The 24,410-nt window shown below is 45.0% G+C and overlaps 1 protein-coding gene across 1 annotated transcript; it reads right to left on the bottom strand.

Moving 5' to 3' along the window:
* Window positions 1-270: 270 nt before the first annotated feature.
* Window positions 271-23,950, bottom strand: LOC126188314 (uncharacterized). The gene is made up of 3 exons (XM_049929907.1): window positions 23,799-23,950; window positions 20,437-20,649; window positions 271-560 (listed from the first exon to the last, which is right to left on the bottom strand). The coding sequence occupies exons 2-3, from the start codon at window positions 20,624-20,626 to the stop codon at window positions 403-405; spliced, it is 348 nt and encodes a 115-aa protein (XP_049785864.1). The 5' UTR covers window positions 20,627-20,649; window positions 23,799-23,950; the 3' UTR covers window positions 271-402.
* Window positions 23,951-24,410: the final 460 nt, after the last annotated feature.

The raw sequence follows: 24,410 nt of genomic DNA, 5'->3' as shown, positions 1-24,410 counted from the left end.
TTAATCACTATTTTCGTAGTCAAAGAATCAAAATTTATTTTCTTCAAGTACTTAATTCAAATACTATGAAAATATGACACTAGACATATTAAGTTTTCATGAGCAATGAGGATAAAAGAAAGCCGAGTTCAACCCACCAATTACCTTTCTTCTACACGAGAAATTATCAAGAAAAATACACAACTTTGATAAAATTCTACCTGAAATGAATTATTCTCAAAACTATGCATACGATACTTTCTGTTCATATGTTTTGTCTTCCCATTCATACTCTGTTGGTTTTGCTGTGTGTCGTGTTTTGCATATTCTGGGACCATATTTAAGCATGACAATAATAATCCCCAGAATAAACAAAGTAAATACTGTCAGAGCTGGCCAGTAGATATGGAAAGCCATTGCAGATTAGAGATCACTCTCACGCTTTTGAAGTTCCAAATACTCCTGAGGATATTCAGCAGCAATCGGTTTTGAGGGTATATAACACTCCTCAAGTTCTGTTAGGTCAAGTGGTGGCTGATGATGTGGAGTTTTCGTCCAAATTGACACAAGCCAACGATTGCCTGGAACAACAGCAAACAGTACGTTAGAATTTCACATACAATGTAACTGTAATTATTAATGCTACACAAAAGTGGACTGAAAGTGGTGAATTACTTAAGACATAAAAAAGTTGCAAATTAACAAAACTGCTACATAGAATACTGTGAAGAGATATCTGGCTAGCCATTCCCTCCAATTTGACACCACAGAAGTAAATAAAAGAATGAGCAATGATAACCACTCACTGTCAAATCATTTACTTTAACTACCATGTCCAGGAAGAAATCACACTTTTCTTCTTCTGAACTGCACAACTTTTATGCCCTTCGCGAAACAGGATTTGTCTGTAATTTCACTTATTAGTAGGTGATTATTCATGTCTGGACTGCTCTGCAGGGGCACGTACTATCCTCCTCATACCCTCTTGTGACCAAATTATTCTGCGCCTTGGGACTCCTGTTCTTAATCTATTACAGGTTCTTCAATTAGTGTAACTGCAGCTAATTTCTTCCCCTTGGACTGAAGCCTTCTTGCTTTCTAGCACTTTCTTATGACAATAAAATGCGTGCAACATCTGGGTTGACAAGTAATGGTAACATTCGCTACAAAAGACCTTTTTTATACACCAAGTGTCTTGAATTCTCAATCTAGTTGTTCTGCTCCATTTCTCCCACCACTCTGCATGGTTTTAGTGGGAGTGCACTGCCAGTCAAAGGGCAAATCTTTGGGACTGTAACTAAGTGGACTAACTCATTTAAGGTAACATCCACATGCATGTTGTGAACCAACGGTCCCTAAACTGGTGCCCCATTCTCTCTCATAGAAAAACAGGATCCTAAGACGAATGACTTTGAAGCTGGGGATTTTATCCCCAAGTAGAACTTGTCAGCTTTCTCAAGATGTTTCTAGTGCAGATTTTTCCTTTCAAACCCATTCAAGTATGTTCTAAGCCACAGAGCTTGGTCCAGAGTAATTCTCAGATATTTCGGGATGTTACAATGCTGAATTTCCAATTCTCTCCACTTGATATTAAGTTTTCTTTTATTGTCTCCGTTTCTTATGCAGAAAGCACTTACTTGAATCTTTCCTGGCTTGACCTTAAGAAGGTTTAGGTCATAATATTCTCCCAAACATTCAAGTCTATTGCTTATTTTGGTTTCAATTTCCTCAAATGCCTGGTTTCAATTTCCTCAAGTGTCCTCCCTTGGGCAATCGTGCAGCTCTGTCATTCTCACAGGTAAAACACCTTGGATCTGGAAGAAATGTCCGACTACTCACACAAATATTGTAAAGAACTGGGGGAAACACATTGCCTTGAGATAATCCATTCTTCTGGTTTCTTCAGTGACACCTCTTATCTTGCAGTGTTACGCAGAATCTGCTGCTATGGAGCGAACATCTGACTACATTTGTTAGCCTGAAACCTTGTTACCCCATACAGCTTCTGGATATTTTTTTGATTCACACTGTCATATGCAGCACTGAGGACTACAAAAGCTGCACCAGTTACTAGTTTTTTCTCATATCCACCTCAGATGTGTTGGATAAGCAGGGTGATTTCATCTCAAATCATATAAGTCATGTCAACTCGTGGTCATGAATTTCTTCAGAAAAAAAATATATTAGATATCTATATCACAAGTGTTAAGAAATAAAGTATTTTCATTTTATCTTAATTTTTGTAAATGGTACAGCCCTTTGAAAAATGTATATCTTATAAAGAGCTCTTTTAAAAAAAACGCTAATAAAGTAAAAGTACTGGAGACCTGGTATATGTTTTGCGTAAAAGCTCCCTCTTAGTGTGCTGAAATTTAGTTGACACCCGCACACTAATGGGGTTCATTTAACTTACAAATTTAAGACAAAAATACAAAATTTAAGATAATTTTTCCACTTAATTGTTTTTCTTTTTTCTTTTTAGTTTGGAAACTTACAGAATGCTATCTTTTCTGTCATATTACCAGATACTACTGATGTAATTATAAACAATGTCTTCTCTGCTCCTGATATCTGTATTATGTAAATACTTAATACTAAAAATGTATAAAATTGCATTTTTCTGAATTTACTCAAAAACCCCCATCCGAAAACTTTTGAGAATTACACAAAATACTGTTTGTTTAATATGTTAGTAGTCAGTGCAAACACAGTGGGCAATATTTTTCTGTTTTTTGTTTGTTTGTTTGTTTTTTTTTTGTTTTGGTTTTAGGGTGCAAAACTGCTATGGTCATTAGTGCCTGGTCTGTGACTTAGGAAACTGTAAAAAACCGAAAACGGAAACCAGCAGCAATGGGAACGAAAGTCATAAAATTGGAGAAACTAAAAGCAGAAGGAAGGCTTAAAAATCCACTACAGAAAGGGTTTGGTTGTCCCAAAAAAAGCTTCAAATGACTGATGTCATTTCACTGGCACTAATGAACTCTAGAACACGATCGGCCGAGCACGTGTCATCTGGTAAAATTGACGATATATCAGGCGACAGCTGTAGACGGGCGCGTAACGGATTAAAATAGGGGCACTCAATTAAAAGGTGTCTTACTGTCCACAGCTGAGAGCAGTGGGGACAGAGTGGGGGAGGATCGCCACTTAAAAGATGTCAATGGCTAAAAAGACAGTGCCCTATCCGGAGTCTAGTTAAAATTACCTCCTCCCGACAACGGGTTCGGGAGGAAGAGGTCCAAGCACAAGGAAGAGGTTTCACGTCCCGCAATTTATTTTGGGGAAGTGTCGACCAATGCGCGTGCCATTAATGAACAACACGACGACATAAAACGCTCCGTAGATCAGCGAAGGGCATCGATTGAATAGCCGGCCGATGAAGAGAGACTGCAGCCTTGGCTGCAATATCGGCCGCCTCATTTCCGCAGATACCAACGTGTCCCGGGAGCCAGAGGAACGCCACCGAGACGCCCCCCAGGTGGAGCAAGTGCAGACAGTCCTGAATCCGGTGGACCAGAGGGTGCACAGGGTAAAGAGCTTGGAGACTGAGGAGAGAGCTGAGAGAATCTGAGCAGATAATTTACTGTATCCGCCGATGGCGGCGGATGTAGTGGACAGCCTGGAGAACAGCGTAAAGCTCCGCAGTATAAACCGAACACTGATCGGGAAGCCGAAAGTGATTTGGGGTGTCGCCAACAATATAGGCACTCCCTACACCTAACGATGTTTTCGAGCCGTCAGTGTAAATAAATGTGGCGTCCGTCATTTGTGCACATAGAGCAGCAAATGCCCGACGATAAACAAGTGAATGGGTACCATCCTTGGGAAATCGACAAAGGTCTCAGAGCAGGCAGATCCGGGGACGGAGCCAAGGCGGTGCTGCACCCCAAGTTGTCAAGAAGGTTTTAGGAAAGCGGAAGGAAAGAGAATGGAGCAGTTGACGGAAGCGGACTCTCGGTGGTAGTAGGGAGGAGGGGCGGCCTGCATACCCTACATCAAAGGAGGCGTCGAAAAAAAATGTCATGGGCTGGATTAGCGGGTATGGAAGACAGATGGTTTGCATAACGACTCAGAAGGACTGCTCGCCGATTGGACAGCGGAGGTTCAGCAGTCTCAGCATAAAGGCTTTCCACAGGGCTGGTGTAAAAAGCTCCAGACACTAAACGTAATCCACGGTGGTGGATAGAGTCGAGACGCCGAAGAATAGACGGCCGAGCAGAGGAGTAGACTATGCTTCCGTAGTCCAACTTCGAGCGCACTAAGGCGCGATAGAGGCAGAGAAGGACCACTCGGTCCGCTCCCCAGGAGGTACCATTTAGGACACGGAGGGTGTTGAAGGATCGCAGACAGCGAGCCGAAAGATAGGAAACGTGGGAGAACCAGCACAGTTTTCTGTCAAATATAAGACCCAAGAATTTAGCGACATCTGAAAACGGAAGGTTGACAGGACCTAGATGTAAGGAGGGTGGAAGAAACTCCTTACGTCGCCAAAAATTAACACAAACGGTCTTACTGGGAGAAAAACGGAAGCTGGTTTCGGTGCTTCAAGAGTAGAGGCGATCGAGACATCCTTGAAGACGTCGTTCAAGAAGGCTGGTCCGTTGAGAGCTGTAGTAGATCGCAAAATCGTCCACGAAGAGGGAGCCCGAGACATCAGGAAGGAGACAATCCATAATTGGATTGATGGCAATGGCAAACAGTACAACACTCAGCATGGAGCCCTGGGGTACCCCGTTTTCTTGGGAGAAAGTACGGGAGAGAGTAGTGTTCACCCGCACCCTAAATGTGCGCTCTGCCATAAATTCGCGAAGAAAAAGGGGCAGCCGACCTCGAAAGCCCCAAGAGAATAGTGTGTGGAGGATGCCTGTCCTCCAACAGGTATCGTGTGCTCTCTCCAGATCAAAAAATATTGCTACTGTTTGGCGTTTCCAGAGAAAATTATTCATGATATCAGTGGAGAGAGAAACAAGATGGTCAACTGCAGAACGATGCTTTCGGTATCCGCATTGGGCAGGTGTTAAAAGACTGCGGGATTCCAGCCACCAAGCTAAATGGTAATTCACCATACGCTCCAAAACCTTACAGACACTACTCGTGAGAGAAATGGGGCAATAGCTAGAGGGGAGATGTTTGTCCTTTCCAGGTTTCGGAACAGGAACGACGATAGCTTCCCGCCATCGTCTGGGAAAAGTACTGTCGGTCCAAATTCGATTATAAAGGCGAAGGAGGTAACGCAGACTATGGGTTGATAATTGCAGCAACATTTGGACGTGGATACCATCCGGTCCTGGGGCGGAGGAGCGAGAAGAAGAGTGTGCATGTTGGAGTTCCCGCATGGAGAAAACAGTATTGTAGCTTTCACGATTTTGAGAGGAGAAAGCAAGAGGTCGCACTTCCGCTGCACGTTTCTTCGGGAGAAATGCTGGCGGGTAATTTGAAGAGCTCGAAATCTCAGCAAAGTGCTGACCCAATGAGTTAGAAATTGCGACGGGGTCCACTAATGTATCATGCGCGACAGTGAGCCCAGAGACCGGGGAGAAACTAGGCGCGCCTGAGAACCGTCGAAGCCGACTTCAAACTTCCGAGGAGGGAGTGAAGGTATTAAATGAGCTAATAAAGAATTTCCAGCTTGCCTTCTTGCTATCGCAGATGACACGACGGCATCGCACTCTGAACTGCTTATAGCATATACAGTTGGCCAAAGTAGGATGGTGGCGGAAAACGCGGAGAGCACGTCGCCCGCCGCTCACGTATTGCATCACGGCATGCCTCGTTCCAACAAGGAACTGGGGGGCGCCGGGGCAATTCGGAGGTGCGTGGTATTGAACGTTCCGCAGCTGTAAGAATAACGTCGGTAATGTGTGTGACCTCATCGTCGACGCTGGGAAAGTGACGGTCATCAAATGTCGCTAGAGATGAAAAAAGTGTCCAGTCGGCCTGGGCAAACTTCCAGCGTCTCGGGCGCATATATGGCAGTTGAGGCTGCAGTCTAAGGACACATGGAAAGTGGTCACTCGAGTGTGTATCATCAAGGACGAACCATTCGAAGCGCCGAGCTAGCGGAACAGTACCGACCGCAAGGTCCAAATGAGATAAATTTGTCGTGGAGGCAGACAAAAATGTAGGGGCCCCGAGTGTTAAGGCAAAGTAGACCCGCTTGGTGGAAGACGTCTAGCAAGAGTGAGCCACGTGGACAAGGATGTGGAGATCCCCAAAGCAGGTGGTGGGCATTGAAGTCCCCAACCAGCAAATAGGGGGATGGAAGCTGACCAAGAAGATGAAGGAGATCAGCTCGTGGCATTGGTGTGGACGATGGACTGTATACAGTACAAAGAGAGAACGTGTATCCAGAAAGGGAAAGACGGACGGCGACAGCTTGGAAGGAAGTGTTTAAGTGGATTGGGTGATAATGGAGAGTATCATGGAGAAGAATCATGAGTTCTCCATGGGCTGGAGTGCCTTCAACAGAGGGGAGATCATATCGGATGGACTGAAAATGTGGGAGAACAAAGCGGTCATGGGGACGCAGCTTTGTTTCCTGAAGACAGAAGATGACCGGCGAGTAGGATCGTAAGAGGATCGACAATTCCTCCCGATTGGCTCGAATACCACGGATATTCCAGTGGATAATGGACATAGGGTGAACAGAAAATGGAGGAATGTGACGAAGGTTGCTGTCAACTCAACGACTGCTCAGAGCTTGCGACCGACAGCATGGAATGGCATTCAGCCGAAGGCAGAAGATCCTGATCCATAGGTTGTTCAGGAGCAGCTCCCGCCACCAGCGATCGGCCGGTTGATCAGCAGCCAACAGTGCGCCTCGGCGACACAGAAGACGGCCGAGGGCGATTTCCGCCAGGTGGTGCTGTAGATGGGACACGCCTTGGCGGAGAAGGAGATGAACTGGGTTTCTTTGTAGCCTTCTTGGAAGTATGATTTTTAGATGAAGGAGGAACTGATGGTTGTGAAGTTGGGGTACGTAAAAAATCTTCACGAGTATGCTCTTTTTTTGAAGTCTTGGTGTCTGACTTTTGGGCTCGAGATTTAGCAGAACCCGACGAAGGGTGAGCCAGAGAGTGGGCAGGCGAAAGTGGTGAGGTTGAACGGGCGATCTTTGCGCTGGCTGATCTGACGACCGTGGCACTAAAGGTGAGGTCGCAAGTCTGCGTGGCCGTCTCCTTTGTTGGCCGAGGAGAAGCAAGGACAGTGCTGTATTTTCCTGTCTGAGGCACGGTGGGCTGTCAACTGGCGAATAATTTTCGAGCAGCAAAGGTCGACACCTTTTCCTTCACTCTGATTTCCTGGATGAGCTTTTCGTCCTTAAAAATGGGGCAATCTCGAGAGGAAGCAGCGTGGTCACCCATACAGTTGATGCAGCGAGGGGATGGAGGTGGACAAGCACCCTCATGGGCATCCTTGCCACACGTAACACATTTGGCTGGATTGGAACAGGACTGGCTGGTGTGATTGAACCACTGACACTGATAGCAACGGGTAGGGTTTGGGACATAGGGGCGAACGGAAATTATCTCATAGCCTGCTTTGATTTTGGATGGGAGTTGAACTTTGTCAAATGTCAAGAAGACAGTGCGGGTTGGAATGATGTTCGTGTCAACCCTTTTCATAACTCTATGAACAGCCGTTACGCCCTGGTCAGACAGGTAGTGCTGAATTTCTTCGTCAGACAATCCATCGAGGGAGAGTGTATAAACGACTCCACGCGAGGAATTTAAAGTGCGGTGCGCTTCAACCCGGACAGGGAAGGTGTGGAGCAGTGAAGTACGCAGCAATTTTTGTGCCTGGAGGGCACTGACTGTTTCTAACAACAGGGTGCCATTCTGTTAATCTGGAACAAGACTTTACAGGACCTGCAATTGCGTCGACACCTTTCTGAATAATGAAAGGGTTGACCGTGGAGAAGTCGTGACCTTCGTCAGACTGAGAAACAACAAGGAAGTGTGGCAATGATGGAAGAACTGTCTGTGGCTGAGACTCAGTGAACTTACGCTTGTGAGCAGACATAGTGGAAGGTGAGGAAACCATTGCGGAAGAATCCCCCATGATTACCGGCATCTCCGATGGCGCGCTCCTCCCTTGTGGGGGCCCTCTCTGAGGGCACTCCCGCCTTAGGTGATTGTTCACACCTCAGGTCGCACCTCCCGACAAACGGACGGAGGGACCAATCGGCACTTTCGGAAGGTATCAGCTCGGGTAATCACCCCTCCCTGGGCCTGGCCATTACCAGGGGTTGGTTGGTTGGTTCGGGGGGGATTAAAGGGACCAGACTGCGACGGTCATCGGTCCCTTTTTCCAAAAAAAGTAAAACCACCCAAAGAGAATAAAAAACGAACAACAGGAAAGACGTCAGACGACACAGGACAAGAAATACTCCTACAGAGATCAGACGAAACAAATTAAAATCACACAGAGTGTGACAGTGGTTGGCCGACCATAGAGATAAAAAGGAAAAGCCAACCACCGAGAACACATTAAAAACTCAGCGTAAAATCGTAGGCCAATGGCCAGAATCAACACAAAAGAACAGAACAAACACTCAGAGTAAATAATAAAAAACCCCTGCCCGAATAAAACGGAAAACTAAGTCAGCCATACCAGGGTCATCACATAAGAGGGCAGGGAGCGTATCAGGCAGCGCAAATGTCTGCCTGACCACAGCTAAAAGGGGGCAGGCCAACAAAATGTGGAACACTGTCAAAGCCGCCCCGCAGCGACATGCAGGAGGGTCCTCCCGGCGCAGTAAATAACTGTGTGTCAGGTGGGAGTGGCCAATGCGGAGCCGACAGATGGACGACAGAGTCCCTGCGGTTGGCTCGCAGGGATGACCGCCACACAGTCGTCGTCTCCTTGATGGCACGGAGTTTATTGGGCACGATCCGATTGCGCCATTCAGCGTCCCAAAGCGCAAAAACTTTTCGGCGGAGGACTGCCCGCAAATCAGTCTCTGGGAGGCCAACGTCCAGAGACTGTTTACTCGTGGCCTCTTTCGCCAGGCGGTCAACATGTTCATTGCCCGGGATACCGACATGACCGGGGGTCCACACAAAGACCACAGAGCGGCCGCAACGCGCAAGAGTATGCAGGAACTCATGGATAGCCATCACCAGACGAGAACGAGGAAAACACTGGTCGAGAGCTCGTAAACCGCTCAGGGAATCGCTACAGATAACGAAGGACTCACCTGAGCAGGAGCGGATATACTCTAGGGCACGAAAGATGGCGACTAGCTCAGCAGTGTAAGCGCTGCAGCCAGCCGCCAAGGACCGTTGTTCGGAATGGTCCCCTAGAGTTAGCGCATACCCGACACGACCAGCAACCATCGAACCGTCGGTGTAAACAATTCCAGAGCCCTGATACGTGGCCAGGATGGAATAAAAGCGGCGGCGGCGGAAGGCCTCTGGAGGGACCGAGTCCTTCGAGCCCTGTGCCAAGTCGAGCCGAAGGCAAGGGCGAGGAACACACCACGGGGGTGTACGCAGAGGCGCCCGGAAAGGAGGTGGAACTGGGAAAAACCCAAGCCCGCAGAGAAGCTCCTTGATGGGTACGGCGATCGGACAACCCGACCGGGGCCGACGGTCTGGCAGATGGACGACTGACTGCGGGAACAGGACACGATAATTTGGATGCCCAGGCAAACTAAAAACATGGGCAGCATAAGCGGCCAGCAAACGTTGGCGTCGGAACCGCAGTGGAGGTACACCTGCCTCCACTAGGACGCTGTCCACAGGGCTGGTGCGGAAAGCACCAGTGGCAAGGCATATCCCGCTGTGGAGAATTGGGTCCAGCACCCGCAACGCAGATGGGGATGCTGAGCCATAAGCTAGGCACCCATAATCCAGGCGAGACTGGATTAACGCCTGGTAGAGCCGCAACAGGGTAGATCGGTCGGCGCCCCAGCGGGTGTGGCTCAAACAACGCAGGGCGTTGAGATGCCGCCAACACGCTTGTTTAAGCTGCCGGATATGAGGCAGCCAAGTCAACCGGGCATCAAAAAGGACACCCAAAAACCTGTAGGTCTCCACCACAGCAAGAAGTTCGTCGGCAAGATAAAGCCGCGGCTCAGGATGGACCATTCGGCGCCGGCAGAAATGCATAACGCGGGTCTTGGCAGCCGAAAACTGAAAACCACGCGCTACAGCCCAAGACTGCGCCTTGCAGATTGCGTCCTGTAGCTGACGTTCAGCTGCTGCAATGCTAATAGAACTATAGTAAAGACAGAAGTCGTCAGCATACAGGGAAGCGGAGACAGAATTTCCTACTGCCGCAGCGAGACCGTTTATTGCAATTAAAAACAGGCAAACACCGAGGACAGAGCCCTGGGGTACCCCGTTCTCCTGTACGAGGGAGGAACTATACGAGGCCGCGACTTGCACGCGGAAGGTACGATACGACAGAAAATTTCTGATAAAGATCGGCAGAGGGCCCCGAAGACCCCATCCATGAAGCGTAGAAAGGATGTGATGACGCCATGTCGTATCGTTCGCCTTCCGCATGTCGAAAAAGACAGCGACCAGGTGCTGACGGCGGGCAAAGGCTGTACGGATGGCCGACTCAAGGCTCACCAGATTGTCGGTGGCGGAGCGGCCTTTACGGAACCCACCCTGAGACGGAGCCAGAAGGCCCCGAGACTCCAGCACCCAATTTAAGCGCCGGCTCACCATCCGTTCAAGCAACTTGCAAAGAACGTTGGTGAGACTAATGGGACGGTAGCTGTCCACCTCCAGAGGGTTCTTTCCAGGTTTCAAAATGGGGATGACAATACTTTCCCGCCATTGCGACGGAAACTCACCCTCGACCCAGAGACGGTTGTAAAGGTCGAGGAGGCGTCGCTTGCAGTCCACTGAAAGGTGTTTCAGCATCTGACAGTGGATGCGATCTGGCCCGGGAGCGGTATCAGGGCAAGCGGCAAGGGCACTCTGAAATTCCCACTCACTGAATGGAGCGTAGTAGGGTTCAGAAGCGTTGGTGCGAAAAGAAAAGCTCCGACGTTCCATCCGCTCTTTAATGGAGCGGAAGGCCTGGGGGTAATTCGCAGAAGCGGAACTCATAGCAAAATGCTCTGCTAAGCGGTTTGCAATGACGTCGGAGTCAGTACAAACTGCTCCATTCAGTGAGAGCGCAGGGACGCTGGCAGGGGTCCGATAGCCGAAGACCCGTCGAATCGTGGCCCAGACCTGCGATGGAGTGACATGGAGTCCAATGGTGGACACATACCGCTCCCAGCACTCCTTCTTGCCTTGGCGGATAAGGAGGCGGGCCCGCGCACGCAGCCGTTTGAAGGCGATAAGGTGGTCCATGGAGGGATGTCGCTTGTGACGCTGGAGCGACCGCCGGCGATCTTTAATCGCTTCAGCGATCTCAGGCGACCACCAAGGCACAGCCCTCCGCCGAGGGGACCCAGAAGAACGGGGAATGGCAGACTCGGCGGCAGTGACGATGCCGGCGGTGACCGATGTAACCACCGCATCAATGTCATCATTTGAGAGAGGCTCAATAGCGGCAGTGGAGGAGAACAAGTCCCAGTCAGCCTTACTCATAGCCCATCGGCTAGGGCGCCCAGAAGAGTGACGCTGTGGTAGTGACAGAAAAATCGGAAAGTGGTCACTACCACACAGGTCGTCATGCACACTCCAGTGGACAGATGGTAAGAGGCTAGGGCTGCAGATTGAAAGGTCAATGGCGGAGTAGGTGCCATGCGCCACACTGAAGTGTGTGGAGGCACCATCATTCAAAATCGAGAGATCAAGCTGCGACAATAAATGCTCAACGGTGGCGCCTCGACCTGTTGCCACTAACCCACCCCACAGAGGGTTATGGGCGTTAAAGTCGCCCATTAATAAGAAAGGTGGCGGCAATTGGGCTATCAGCGCAGCCAGGACATGCTCCGGTGGAAGGTAAAGACTGCAGACGGTAAGAGCCTGCGGCGTCCACACCCTAACAGCGACAGCCTCTAAAGCTGTTTGTAGAGGGACAGACTCGCTGTGAAGAGAGTTAAGGACATAGATGCAGACGCCACCAGACACCCTTTCATAAGCTGCTCGGTTCTTATAATAACCCCGATAGCCACGGAGGGCGGGGGTGCGCATTGCTGGAAACCAAGTTTCCTGCAGAGCAATGCAGAGGAAAGGGTGAAGGCTGATAAGTTGGCGGAGCTCAGCTAGATGGTGGAAGAAACCGCTGCAGTTCCACTGGAGGATGGTTTTGTCCATGGCTGAGAAAGGTGTGCCGGGACTGGGATGGCAGATTACGCCGCTGGGTCACCTGCTGCCTCCGATTGAGCACCCGTGCTAGTGCTATTGCTATACACGGCGTCTGAGGGACCGGCGAGATCGAGGTCCTCAGCGGACGCCAGAATCTCCACCTCGTCCTCAGACGCAAAGCTAGAAGGTAGCGATGGGGTGGCTACCACCGCGCGTTCCTTGGGCTTAGAGCTGCTCTTCTTTGATTTCTCACGCTGCTCCTTGGGTTTAACTGGCTGGGAAGGCTTCACCGATTCAGTCTCCGGGACTGAGGAGGATCGGGAAGCCCTTCGACCTGCAGATTGTGGGCACTTACGCCACTGGCTATCGTCAGCCTTCCCGCCGGTGGAAACCTGGGAAGGGAGGGACCCAAGGGACCCCTTGCGAGCGTGAGAAGCCGAAGAAGTTGGACACTTCTCCGGCTTAGAAGCGGGGACCGACGTCCCCGATGGGGGAGATGGTGTTGCTCCTGAGGTAGGTGGCACAGGAGCAACCCGGTGGGTAGAGCCCCCCACTGGCAAGGGGGCAGGAGGAGTTGTACCACTCGTCGATCCGGCCGGAAGGCGCGAAACTGATGGGGCTAGCACAGGTGTTGTAGCAGCGGCGTAGGAAGTTGTCATTCGCACTGGATGTAATCGGTCGTATTTCCGTTTGGCCTCAGTATAAGTCAGTCGGTCCAGGGTCTTATATTCCATGATTTTGCGCTCTTTCTGGAATATTCTGCAGTCTGGCGAGCAAGGTGAATGGTGCTCCCCGCAGTTGACACAGATGGGAGGCGGGGCACATGGAGTATCGGGATGAGATGGGCGTCCGCAATCTCGACATGTGAGGCTGGAAGTGCAGCGGGAAGACATATGGCCGAACTTCCAGCACTTGAAGCACCGCATCGGGGGAGGGATATAGGGCTTGACGTCACATCGGTAGACCATCACCTTGACCTTTTCCGGTAACGTATCACCCTCGAAGGCCAAGATGAAGGCACCGGTAGCAACCTGATTGTCCCTCGGACCCCGATGAACGCGCCGGACGAAATGAACACCTCTACGTTCTAAGTTGGCGCGCAGCTCGTCATCAGACTGCAAAAGGAGGTCCCTATGGAAAATAACACCCTAGACCATATTTAAACTCTTATGGGGAGTAATAGTAACGTTAACATCCCCCAACTTGTCACAAGCAAGTAACCTGCGTGACTGGGCGGAGGATGCCGTTTGTATCAGTACTGAGCCAGAGCGCATTTTAGACAAGCCCTCCACCTCCCCAAACTTGTCCTCTAAATGCTCGACGAAGAACTGAGGCTTTGTGGAGAGAAAAGACTCCCCATCAGCTCTCGTGCAAACTAAGAATCGGGGCGAATAACTGTTACCTCCATCCTGGGACTTACGCTCTTCCCACGGCGTGGCCAGGGAGGGGAACGTTTTCGGATCGTACTTCTGAGCATTAAATTGAGCCCGAGAACGCTTAGAGACTGCTGGCGGCTGGCCGCCAGCGAGAGATGATGTACCACGCTTCATTGCGGGTCATCCGCCCTGGTGCCACCTACTCCGACCAAGGGCCCTCCCCACGGGCGCCACCCAGCCACAGCAAAGGCCACCTGGCAGGATGGCCGTTGCCGGGAGTCCCGATACCCCAGGAGGATAGGCATCTACTCCTTGGCATACGTGGGGAGTTAACGGCGCAGGCATCAGTAGAGCGATCCCTGTGTTGTCAGGGGGCTACAACCAAGAGGGTACATGGCGGCCCCACCACAACGGACTGGCTACCGTGCTGGATCTTAGGTGCAAAACTGTCCAAGGTCGTCGTCGCAGTTAAAAGAAACACTGCAGAGGGCAGCGTGGTAATCGCACCCAGGGACGTATCCCCGCCCTAAAGATCGAAAACGAGCGGGACACCATTGCAACGACGTGAAAGCCGGCTAAAGGTCTAATTGCACGACGGATACAGTGCACCATGTAAGGCGCCCTTCCCCAATTGGCTCGCTCTTCGGAATAATTTAGAAAGATGGAGGTCAAACCCGAGAGGGGACCATCACATAAGGCCAAAACATGTGAGACTCCTTTTAGTCGCCTCTTACGACAGGCAGGAATACCGCGGGCCTATTCTAACCCCCGAACCCGCAGGGGGGCATTACCAGGGGGTACGTAAGTGTCCTACCTGTCTACCCGGGGCAGGGAATTACGCGTTACCCCGTCACCGGCTATGCACAAAAACGCGTGGGTCGGCCTTCAGACATGCACAGGGAGGAAGAAAGAGATAGGGAAAAACAAAGAAAGGGAAAGGAAAGAGGAGAGGTCTCAAACGCCGCAGCGGAGAAAATGGTAAAGAGAAGAGGTAAGGAAAAGAGAAGGACAAAGGAAGGATGAAGACATACAAGCAGAGAAGGCGAAGAATGCGGTACATTTACGAGCGTCCGTCTCCGGACGTAGGCACAAACCATACTCCCACAGGGGGAGAAAGGGAAGGAAAGAGCCAGAGGCGAGGGGAGGAGAGGCGAAGATGGGGGAGAGGGAAGGATGCGGAAAAGGAAGGTATGCAGCCCGGAAAGGAAGGAGGGCCACATTAGCTCGGGGTCCCGTGCTCGCTACGCACGTATCCACAAAAGAGTTGTGGACCCCCTGGGGGAAAATTTTTCTGTGTAAAGTGTGAAATTTTTTTTGACATTCAGCATATTTCGCATCACTGAATGTTTAGTGTAAAATATACATGTTGGCAAAACTGTTTTCAGTACTCTTCTGTTTATAACAAACGATTGAGCAATTGCATGTAAACCATTCTGAATCAAGTTTTGTATTTGGTTTGAACTTTTTGTTAGATACAATGTCAGTTTGGAAGTACAGTAGTGACAGGGTGAGGTGTGTGGACTATTAAAAGAAGACACAAGTAGGTGGTGTTTAAGAAAAGAGAAAAATACTTCACAGTTGTTGAAAATCTGTCACAGGATATTTCAGAAATATTTTGGACCTCAAGTAATGGTATTAGCATCACATCCATTGTGCAGGAATTGCTACACTCACTACAAGAATTAATTTAATGACACCCCACCCGAAAGATCACCATCACCCGAATGTGAAACTGAAGAAGACGGTTCAGGTGTTTATATTCTTGGGTGTGAAATTGTTGATGTGTTGAATGTTAAGCATTTCTGATAAAGCCCCTACTATATCCTCACTTAAACAACCAGCAAAGTTAAGAAGCACTACAAGAAAACAGTATGTAAAAGAAAAGTAGAAGAAATTGAAACAAGTTTTACACAAGCAACATCTCCAAAACCTTATGAAGTGTATAATGTAGAGGTATTTGGCATAGAACCTGAAGATAGTGATATGAGCATGAAATGTGATGTGTGGTTTCAAAACCTAAATACTGCAGCCTCAGCAGCCACCTATACAGTAGTTACTGATACTGATACCAGGTAGCTACTCTAAGCAGCAGATACATAAATACATACCCACTTCCTAACATTATTTGATTTCAAAAGCTCATAAAATAAAGAATAAGAAAGGTATTTGGGCATGTCCAGATTCTTACTGTGGGCATTCGTTGGAAGATGATAAGCATACTGTTGCTCTGGAAGACTACCTAAGTGATGACAAACATTGCAGCAGGCAAAGTCCTGACCGGGCTGATGTTATCTATGTTAGTGAAAATAGTGAAAAAGTTCAAAAGATACAGGACAAGATCAATAAGAGAAGCATGTCTCCTAATGAAAAAGGAGTGCCCGAATTTAAAAATTGGTCTCACAAAATTCTACTTCTTACCAACAAAATGGGTAAAATGTCAGCCAGTGAAGTTAGTATGCACACGTATTTAATTTGAAACTTGTTTGTTTATGCATAAGTAGTGTCACAGGAAAGAAGTACACAGAGATGGACCTGATGCTTTTGTGTGTATTTCAAGAGCAGCAAGATAAACGTTGGTTGCAGGAGTGTGCAATGCGTATTGGTGCTGATGTGATGACTGCTGAAGCATTACACCGTCAGGATACTGACAATGACATAACCTGTCTAATTGTGAAAGGGTGTAGAGGTGGTGAAGAAGCCAGTAAAGGCAAAGAAGTTTGTTACAGAGGTTACACATTGGGACATGAAAGAAATAGCTCACTATCATAGTCAGAGACAGCCCATAGCAGAAGTATTATTGGGCACATCCAGAATACTGACACATTAGTTCTTCATTTCAACATTGCTGCGAACCAGTCTGTTGCTTTGCAGAACAAAATTGAAAGTTACTACTGGCATACATCATACGTATCAATATTCACATGTGTTGCTCACTTCCATGGAACATCACACTGTTTTGCTGTTGTCAGCAATGATCTTATTCATGACAGTGCACATGCATGCTACGCTGTTAGCATGATAATTGATAAAATAGCACCCAGATGCCATGCATTTCCTAAATGTGTATGTGACTGATGGCGCAGCATCTCATTTTAAAATCTGCTTTAAGCTTTATGAGCTTGGTCAACTCTGTAGTACAGAAATTAAGGCAAAAAAATGGATATTTTTCAGCAATAGGTAATGGAAAAAGTGCATGTGGTGGGGTAGGAGGTCTCTGTAAACATCTTGCAACAAGATTTAATATCCAGCATGAAGCTCTTGATGCTACAAGAGATGCTACTGTATTTGTACACACCATATCAGCATTAGTAACAAACACGACACTCTCAATTCTAAATGAAAGTACATTAAGGGAATTCTATTAAGAAAGAGAGAAGAGTGGTCTACAATGAAACCAGTGGCAGGAATTCAATCAAGCCACTTCTGGGTTGCATTCCAGTCCAGCGACTAGTTTGATGCAGCTCTCCATGCTACTCTAACCTGTACAAGCCTCTTCATCTTCGAGTAACTACTGCAACCTACATCCTTCTGAATCTGCTGACTGTATTCATCTCTTGGTCTCCCTCTATGATTTTTACCCTCCACATTTTCCTCCAATACTAAATTGGTGATCCCTTGATGTCTCAGAACATGTCCTACCACCCGATCCCTTCTTCTAGTCAAGTTGTGCCACAAATTCCTCTTGTCCCCAATTCTATTCAGTACCTCATCATCAGTAATGTGATCTACCCATCTAATCTTCAACATTCTTCTGTAGCTCCATGTTTTGAAAGCTTCAATTCTCTTCTTGTCTAAACTATTCATTGTCCATGTTTCACTTCCATACATGGCTACACTCCATGAAAACTCTTTCAGAAAGGACTTCCTTACAATTAAATCTATATTCCATGTTAACAAATTTCTCTTCTTAAGAAACACTTTCCTTGGCATAGCCAGTCTACATTTTATATCCTCTGTACTTCGACCATAATCAGTTATTTTTCTTCCCAGATAGCAGAACTTAGCTACTACTTTAAGTGTCTTATTTACTAATCTAATTCCCTCGGCATCACCTGATTTAATTCAACTACATTCCATTATCCTTATTTTGCTTTTATTGATGTCCATTGTTACTGTGTGTGAAATGCAGAGACTACAGGATATATTAGAAGACTTTGTAATGAGCCACTTCATTTCTTGTGTATATAACAATCAGCGGTGGTTGGGACAGTTAATGTCTGTCTCCCATGAGCTGCAAGATATAACCGTGTGCAAATTCAGCTCGGCTATACAAAGAAGCAGAGGAAAAAAACAAATGAACTCTTTTCAACGGTGCAGTGTTGCTTGTTACATTGTAGGCAATTTTAATTAATGGAAAGTGAGAAAGAAGTACAGTCATGACAGAAGACAATAATAATTTGTGAATAATATCTTAAAAAGAAAAATTGGTATAAATATTCCATATCTCATTTTTTATAAAATGCTTTCACACAAAATTATGAATTGTTTTCCCACTCATAATGTTGTAAAGTAATTATTTTGACTCAGAAATACCAGTTCTGCATAACATTTACTTAAAACCAGTGATCAATTTAAAATATTTAAATGTCCATGACTTTTGACTTCGAGAGTAAAGCTAGGTCTACCTAAAGAAATTTTCACACTTTGTACAGACAAGTATTAACCACTCTGTTGTACATTCCCTAAGTACAATGACCCACTAATGTACCACGAAATTTTTAGAAGATTTAGGAAGGGGGTTTGGGAGAAAATAATTTGTAAATAACCAAAAAATATTTCAGATTATTTCATGTTTATGTACAAATATTTTGGCAGTTTAAGAATTTCTTGCATTAATGTCATAAATGACAGTTAGCAGTCCTTCCACTTTATCATTTCTCAAGACACTTAACATCCTGTTACTATTTATATTTTCAAAACATAATTTTTAAATTCACAAAAAGTTACAAATTTTCATAGTTTATTAAAAGAAAAAGAAGCTCAGAAGTGTGTATGTATTAATCATGTCTCATAGTATTGGGAACAAAGTATTTATTGAAAATAAATTCAGATCTCTATCACTTTCAGTTTCTTTATTACAATTTTTCAGTTTTCCCTTTCGTTACGACATTTTCACAAATACCCTTATTTGGAGAGGTCTGCAGCGTTTTAACAAATCATCAGAAAATCCAAATATTGTAATTTTGGATGGGTATCATGTGGAACATATATTTTTTTCCGGCAAACTATGAAATAGTGGTGTGACATATTCACTCTTGACCTGTATGATTTGAGATGAAATCTCCCAGAACCTAGCCAGAGCATGACTTCCCTGGCCTAAAACCAACTTGCTCTGAAACAATATTTTCATCTCCATTCGATCAATTCCTGCACTACCTGACAAAAAAAGTGAAGCACCTAGAATGGGAGGAGGAAATGAAATGAGTTTATAGGGTGAGAGAGGGGGTGGGTGAGAGAGCGGGTATGTGATGATATTTAAGTGATTACAAAATTATGTCAAATTTACAAAAAACTTGGCAGTATGAGCTCACTTAGCAGTATGACTTTACTTCCCCTACGGACTGGATACATGCACTGATTTGTTTGAAAAGGGTGTCGTAAGGCCAGCTTCACACGTTAGCTTGTCCTCGATACCTGCATACTGGCACCGGGAAGTGAGAGACTGAGTTGGTCTCACACAAGTTCTATCAGATCTTGAGGTCTTGCTATACATCCAAGTATCTGAACGGCAAGCAGCAATTCACAGGCGTGCATGTCGTGTGGGTGAGCATTGTCCTGTTGAACAATGGCACCACGATACTGTCATGAGAGGTCACACATGGATACAGATAGTCTGATGTACCATTGTGCTGTCAGAGTTCCTTCAATCAATACCAGTCATTACCTGATGGCTCCCCACACCATGAAGTCAGGAGTGATGCTGCTGCATCTCTCCAAAACGTTAGAAGAAGGGATCCTCTCTGCAGAGTGCCACAATAGTTACCAAAGGTAGTCACCTGGGGTAGAGCAGAACTGCAATTCATTGCTGAACACCATGTGACACCATTCATCTGCAGCTCTTGCTTCCCAGTCATTGCACCACTCCACACACAGATGTTTCTGTTGTGACATTAGCAACATTCTACGCATGAGACAGAAAATCCATAGTCTGGCTGCTGCTAGTCTTCTACCAATGGTGCAGGATGACACACAATGTAGCAGGTAGTCCACTTCTTGTTCTGAGATGGCAGTCACAGACGTGAAAGGGTTAAGATGTGTTTGGTGCATAATAAGGTGATCCAGCCTCGTTGTGATCAGACAGGGTCAAAGGGAATCTTGCCGACCAGTACGCATTTCAATACTGGGCCACTGTGTGTCACATCCAAACGCCCCACAATTCTGGACATTGCAACTCAAGCCCTATGATAAGGCCACTTTCAAACTCTTTCAGGTGCTGATAACACTGTTTCATACAAGTATGTGGCATCTCGATGACCTTCAGAGTGTTCAGTCAAAATCTGACACTGTTCATGCCACTTATAATGTGCCATGCCTGGAGCAACACATGTGCACCCTGGTGGCCATTTTAGTCATCACAAATAATTGCAGCTTTAATAATTAACAAGCCCAGTAATTGAGTGTAAGTGAACAAAATTATGCTTCTGGTTGCTTCACTCTTTGTCGGGCAGTGTAATCAGTATCATTCAAAACAGGCACACAAGGAAGACTTGCCAGTTTCTCACCTTTCAGAAAATGTCTTCCTTTAGAACTAACTAACAAATGGATGCAGTGACAAGCTATCTTTACTCATTCCCCCGTATGTATTCCAGTACCATACTATTTAGAAATAAACAACATCATCACAAAAAAATGTGTACTCTTACCTGTATTACTGTCCTTCCAATATTCTTTGTACTTTGAACAGCAGCAAAACACTATATTCAGCAAGAAGAGGAATGCCCCAAAAACAGTGCAAATACCTATTGCAATATAAAATGCCGTGTAATCACCAAACTCTGTCTTGAAAACCACTGGTTCTTTCATGTACTCCTTTGGCTCTTCTAAAATGGACATTTTTCAAACCACTGTTGCATATTCTAAAACAAAAACAAAGCCATTAATGGAGCACAAGAACAATCCTCTGAAGCAACGATAGTTATGTCTCTTAATAGGGTTCTGATTCTGATTTTAAAGAAAAGTGTGAATATAGTGTTTCAGGAAATTCATTATACTCATCTAAATTAAGTATAATACATAGTATCCCATAATAAAAGTAGGACAATAATTACTATATTTATCTTACTCATTATGAGATTATTTCTTGCCTCTCAGCTTGTAGCAAAATGAATGGCTTTACTTCATTTCACACTGCCACACTATTCTCGTTACAGGACTGCAGGTCTCATTTTAATAAGAGTTATGTTCCTAAGTTTTTCTAACTAATGCATCATCTCGACAGTGAAATTTATACATTCTGCTATGACATGGTTTAGATGAATATTAGGTAGAGAAATTAATCAATAATCTGCAATGGTCAACTTTTACAATGTGCCTACTATTATTGAAAACTGGTCTCTCAGCAAAGCAATGGGTGAAATCAGACAGGGATAACTGTCATTTGTGAATTTGGAGCAAAATGTCATTAACACTTTTACTAAAATTGCCAATGTTCAGTTAAAATCCCACTGACACACGAGATTTTTTTATCCACAAATTTAATTTTATCAAACATAAAACTGGAGACACGACTTCTTCTAAAAACTGCTGTCTAACCAAACAGATTAACATAGTGAAGGATAAGTATTCAGGGAAGTGTGGTTGGCTGATTATTTATGAAAGATACGTGTATGCTAGTCACCCAATCAACACATTCAAATCTTCTCCCTAATAATACAGGAAACTAATGTAAATCGTATCACATTTAATTTAAATCATACCACATTAATGTCCATCCACAGTAAAGCATTGTGGTGCTCAAACACACCCTCTGATTGACAGCTTTACCTTTTATTTTACTTGTTACACACCCACAAGGGAAGGTGTTCTCACCAGAGAAAGATTCCATGTGTCTGGATAATGTGTCCAATAGAAAAGCATGGTAGTATCACTCCAAAATTATGAGTTGCTGACAGGAACTTACCTTCAGGAGGTGAAATAACAGTAAAGCCAATATACATATCTAAAAGGATATACAATATCCCAGCTTTAAGAAGTAATAGTTCCATCATCAGGGAGGAGAGTCGGAGAGATTGTAGGTGGATAAGAGGTATCCATCTATTGTGAGGCTGAGGGCAGATGGAGCTACCTCATTCACAGCTTTTATGCTATCAGAGCCATTGCTGTTGCTTCACTGTTCTTCCCTTGCTGCTTAACTAGTCTGAAATAAGGAGATTCTGGCTGCAGTCTTCGAGTACAGTAAGTAAAGTTCTGGTGTCACAGCCAGACACTAATTATTCTGTTTTCATGCTGTAAGTGATGGAAAAAGGCTTACCATCTGCAGTGCTGCAGTCATATGCAACGGGCAATCTGTTTGATTCAGGTGTGCATATCAGGATACACAACAAGGGTTAGGTCATATTATTACTGAGTAGCTTTTTACCCACAGGCTCACCCACATATGTGTATGTCATTTGTAAAGCCAAACTTGTATGGCACTCTTTCCATGGTGTCTGCTGGCAACTCAACAGCTCCTCTATATGGTGAGTAGCACTATTTCTTTTTCATAATATTCTACATAAATTATGATAAATACAAAATAGGGCTACGCAAGTAATGTGACAGAAAGAAAGCAAAATAGCCTATGAGTATTTTTGTGTGCAATTCCATATGGCATTAATTAAGAAAGGAAATAGTGTGATTGACAAAGTTGTTAATTGCAACAACTCACATATGTGATTACAGTGTCTGGTAAGCATCACCGTATCACTGGTCTACAAATTTTCAGTGCCTCCCATTCTATTAATACTCTTTAATAAAAAAAATTTTTGTAGTAAAAGTGCACTAAGGATAACTCATGCTGTTTATCCTAGAGACTATTTCCGGTGACAGTTTTGTCTAATATACACTCACTGATAAAATCTCATTATTAATTTTATTCAATAAGAGCTAATAAAAATCAACAGTCATGCATAATTTAGTTCCTTACAAATTAATAACAATTATCAGTACACAGTTACAAATACTTAGTATTTCACAAACTTTCTGTGCCTATCACTTTTAGTTGGATAAAACAGAAGATGCTATATAATGTGAGGAAACAAAACTTTGCGCTCAAAACTTTTAATGTCTTGCTACAAATTCCAGCTTATGATACCATACTGTGCTATCAAACTAGTAAAACTGGAGTTTTTTAATTAATAAACTTAAATTACCAATCTGCCATCAATATTTTGCAGTATGTGCTACTGTACTTTCTAAACAGCCACATCACGGAGACTGTTTTCTAATGAAATTGATTTAAACTATAGAATGTCATGTGTCTGCATGAAATCTACTCAACAATTTGGAAGAACTTAGTATTTCAGGGATCTATGAAATTGTAACTGCGGTGGGGTGGCGGGATTGGGGTTCGCATGTGTGTATATTATTGTGCTTACAGCGCTTGAGGGTTATACAGCCGGGACACAAGCATAATCCATATTACATTTCAATAACTGTAAATTTGTTGGAGACATCTATAGTGTATTAACGATGCACTGTGCTTAAAATTGTAATTAATCATCGACTATAAAATTCATTAAATTAATTTATTTAACAGTTCAGTTTTCGTATATTAATTGGCGGTAGATTCAACATCACTAATATAAAAAATTTAAAAATTTTTTGAGTTCGACGCAGTCATCCGTCCACTTTCTTTCATATTACGTTTTATTTACATTTTGATGGCATACCAATGAGTAAACGTCTTACCAGCTATTAGCAAACAGTTTCTATGCATTGAGTAAATTGCTAGCATGACGAAAACAAATTCATGTAAAACTTACAAAACATTTCCACCAACATTCGTAATACCAATTTCCACCACGACCTACATTTCAATACGCATCAACCACCGCCCTAACAAGCAACAACGCCCAACTGTAGAGTGACCAACCTACGGAAAAAAAGACATTAGCCATTAATATATATAAACATACTAATGGGAAACACCGGGATCTGAGGCTCTTAGTTTTAAAAATTGCAATCCTTCCGCATTTCTGTTTGTTTATTTTCTATCAGAATTACTATGTAATCTAGTTCGACTCACACTACACGGAAGACAAGGAAACGTCAAAACTGGCGGCATTCAACGAAACGGAACGTTAACTTTACTGGGAAAAAGATTTGACGCTGACGGGGGAGGGGGTAGCGTCGTCTACCAATATCGAATGTTAACCCATTTTTGTGTTCTCGCTCACTTAAGTCATAATATGAACCACAGTCTAACATAAACAGTCCGACAGTCACTACTGTGAAAATTGTTGCTATCTGACAGTTGGTGCGACCATGGGCGCCGACTTATAAAAAATATTAGGGGGTCCATACTGGGGGTCTTGTCCCGGGAAATTTTCTAAATTTTTGATGAAAAATAGTGAGTTTTAAAGCTTAAGCACTTTAGAGTCATATGATCAATATTAGAATCGTGCAAACTGGACTCTCGATCACTCGACAAGCCGACACATTTTTTGACTTTGAACGAAGAAACAAAACATAAACACGCACGGAAATTTCGTAAAAAGCTAATTTAATTTACAGTAATAATAATGTGTAATTGTGTATAGACTTTTACAGAGCAGTGGCCATATAGCTCGCGAAAGACTGAAATTATATTTAAATAAATCCTAAACTATCATTAAAAGAATAAAACATAAAATATTAC

The sequence above is a fragment of the Schistocerca cancellata genome, chromosome 5, assembly GCF_023864275.1.
Source record: "Schistocerca cancellata isolate TAMUIC-IGC-003103 chromosome 5, iqSchCanc2.1, whole genome shotgun sequence".
NCBI lineage: Eukaryota > Metazoa > Arthropoda > Insecta > Orthoptera > Acrididae > Schistocerca > Schistocerca cancellata.
The sequence above is the reverse complement of the archived record's forward strand: the minus strand, read 5'-3'. Positions and strand labels throughout refer to the sequence as shown.

Coding starts and splice junctions, on each gene's coding strand:
- LOC126188314 (XM_049929907.1), bottom strand. CDS start 20,626: ATGTCCATTTTAGAAGAGCCAAAGGAGTACATGAAAGAACCAGTGGTT. Junction 561..20,436: donor TTGGAAGGACAGTAATACAG/GTAAGAGTACAC, acceptor CTGTTGTTCCAG/GCAATCGTTGGCTTGTGTCA.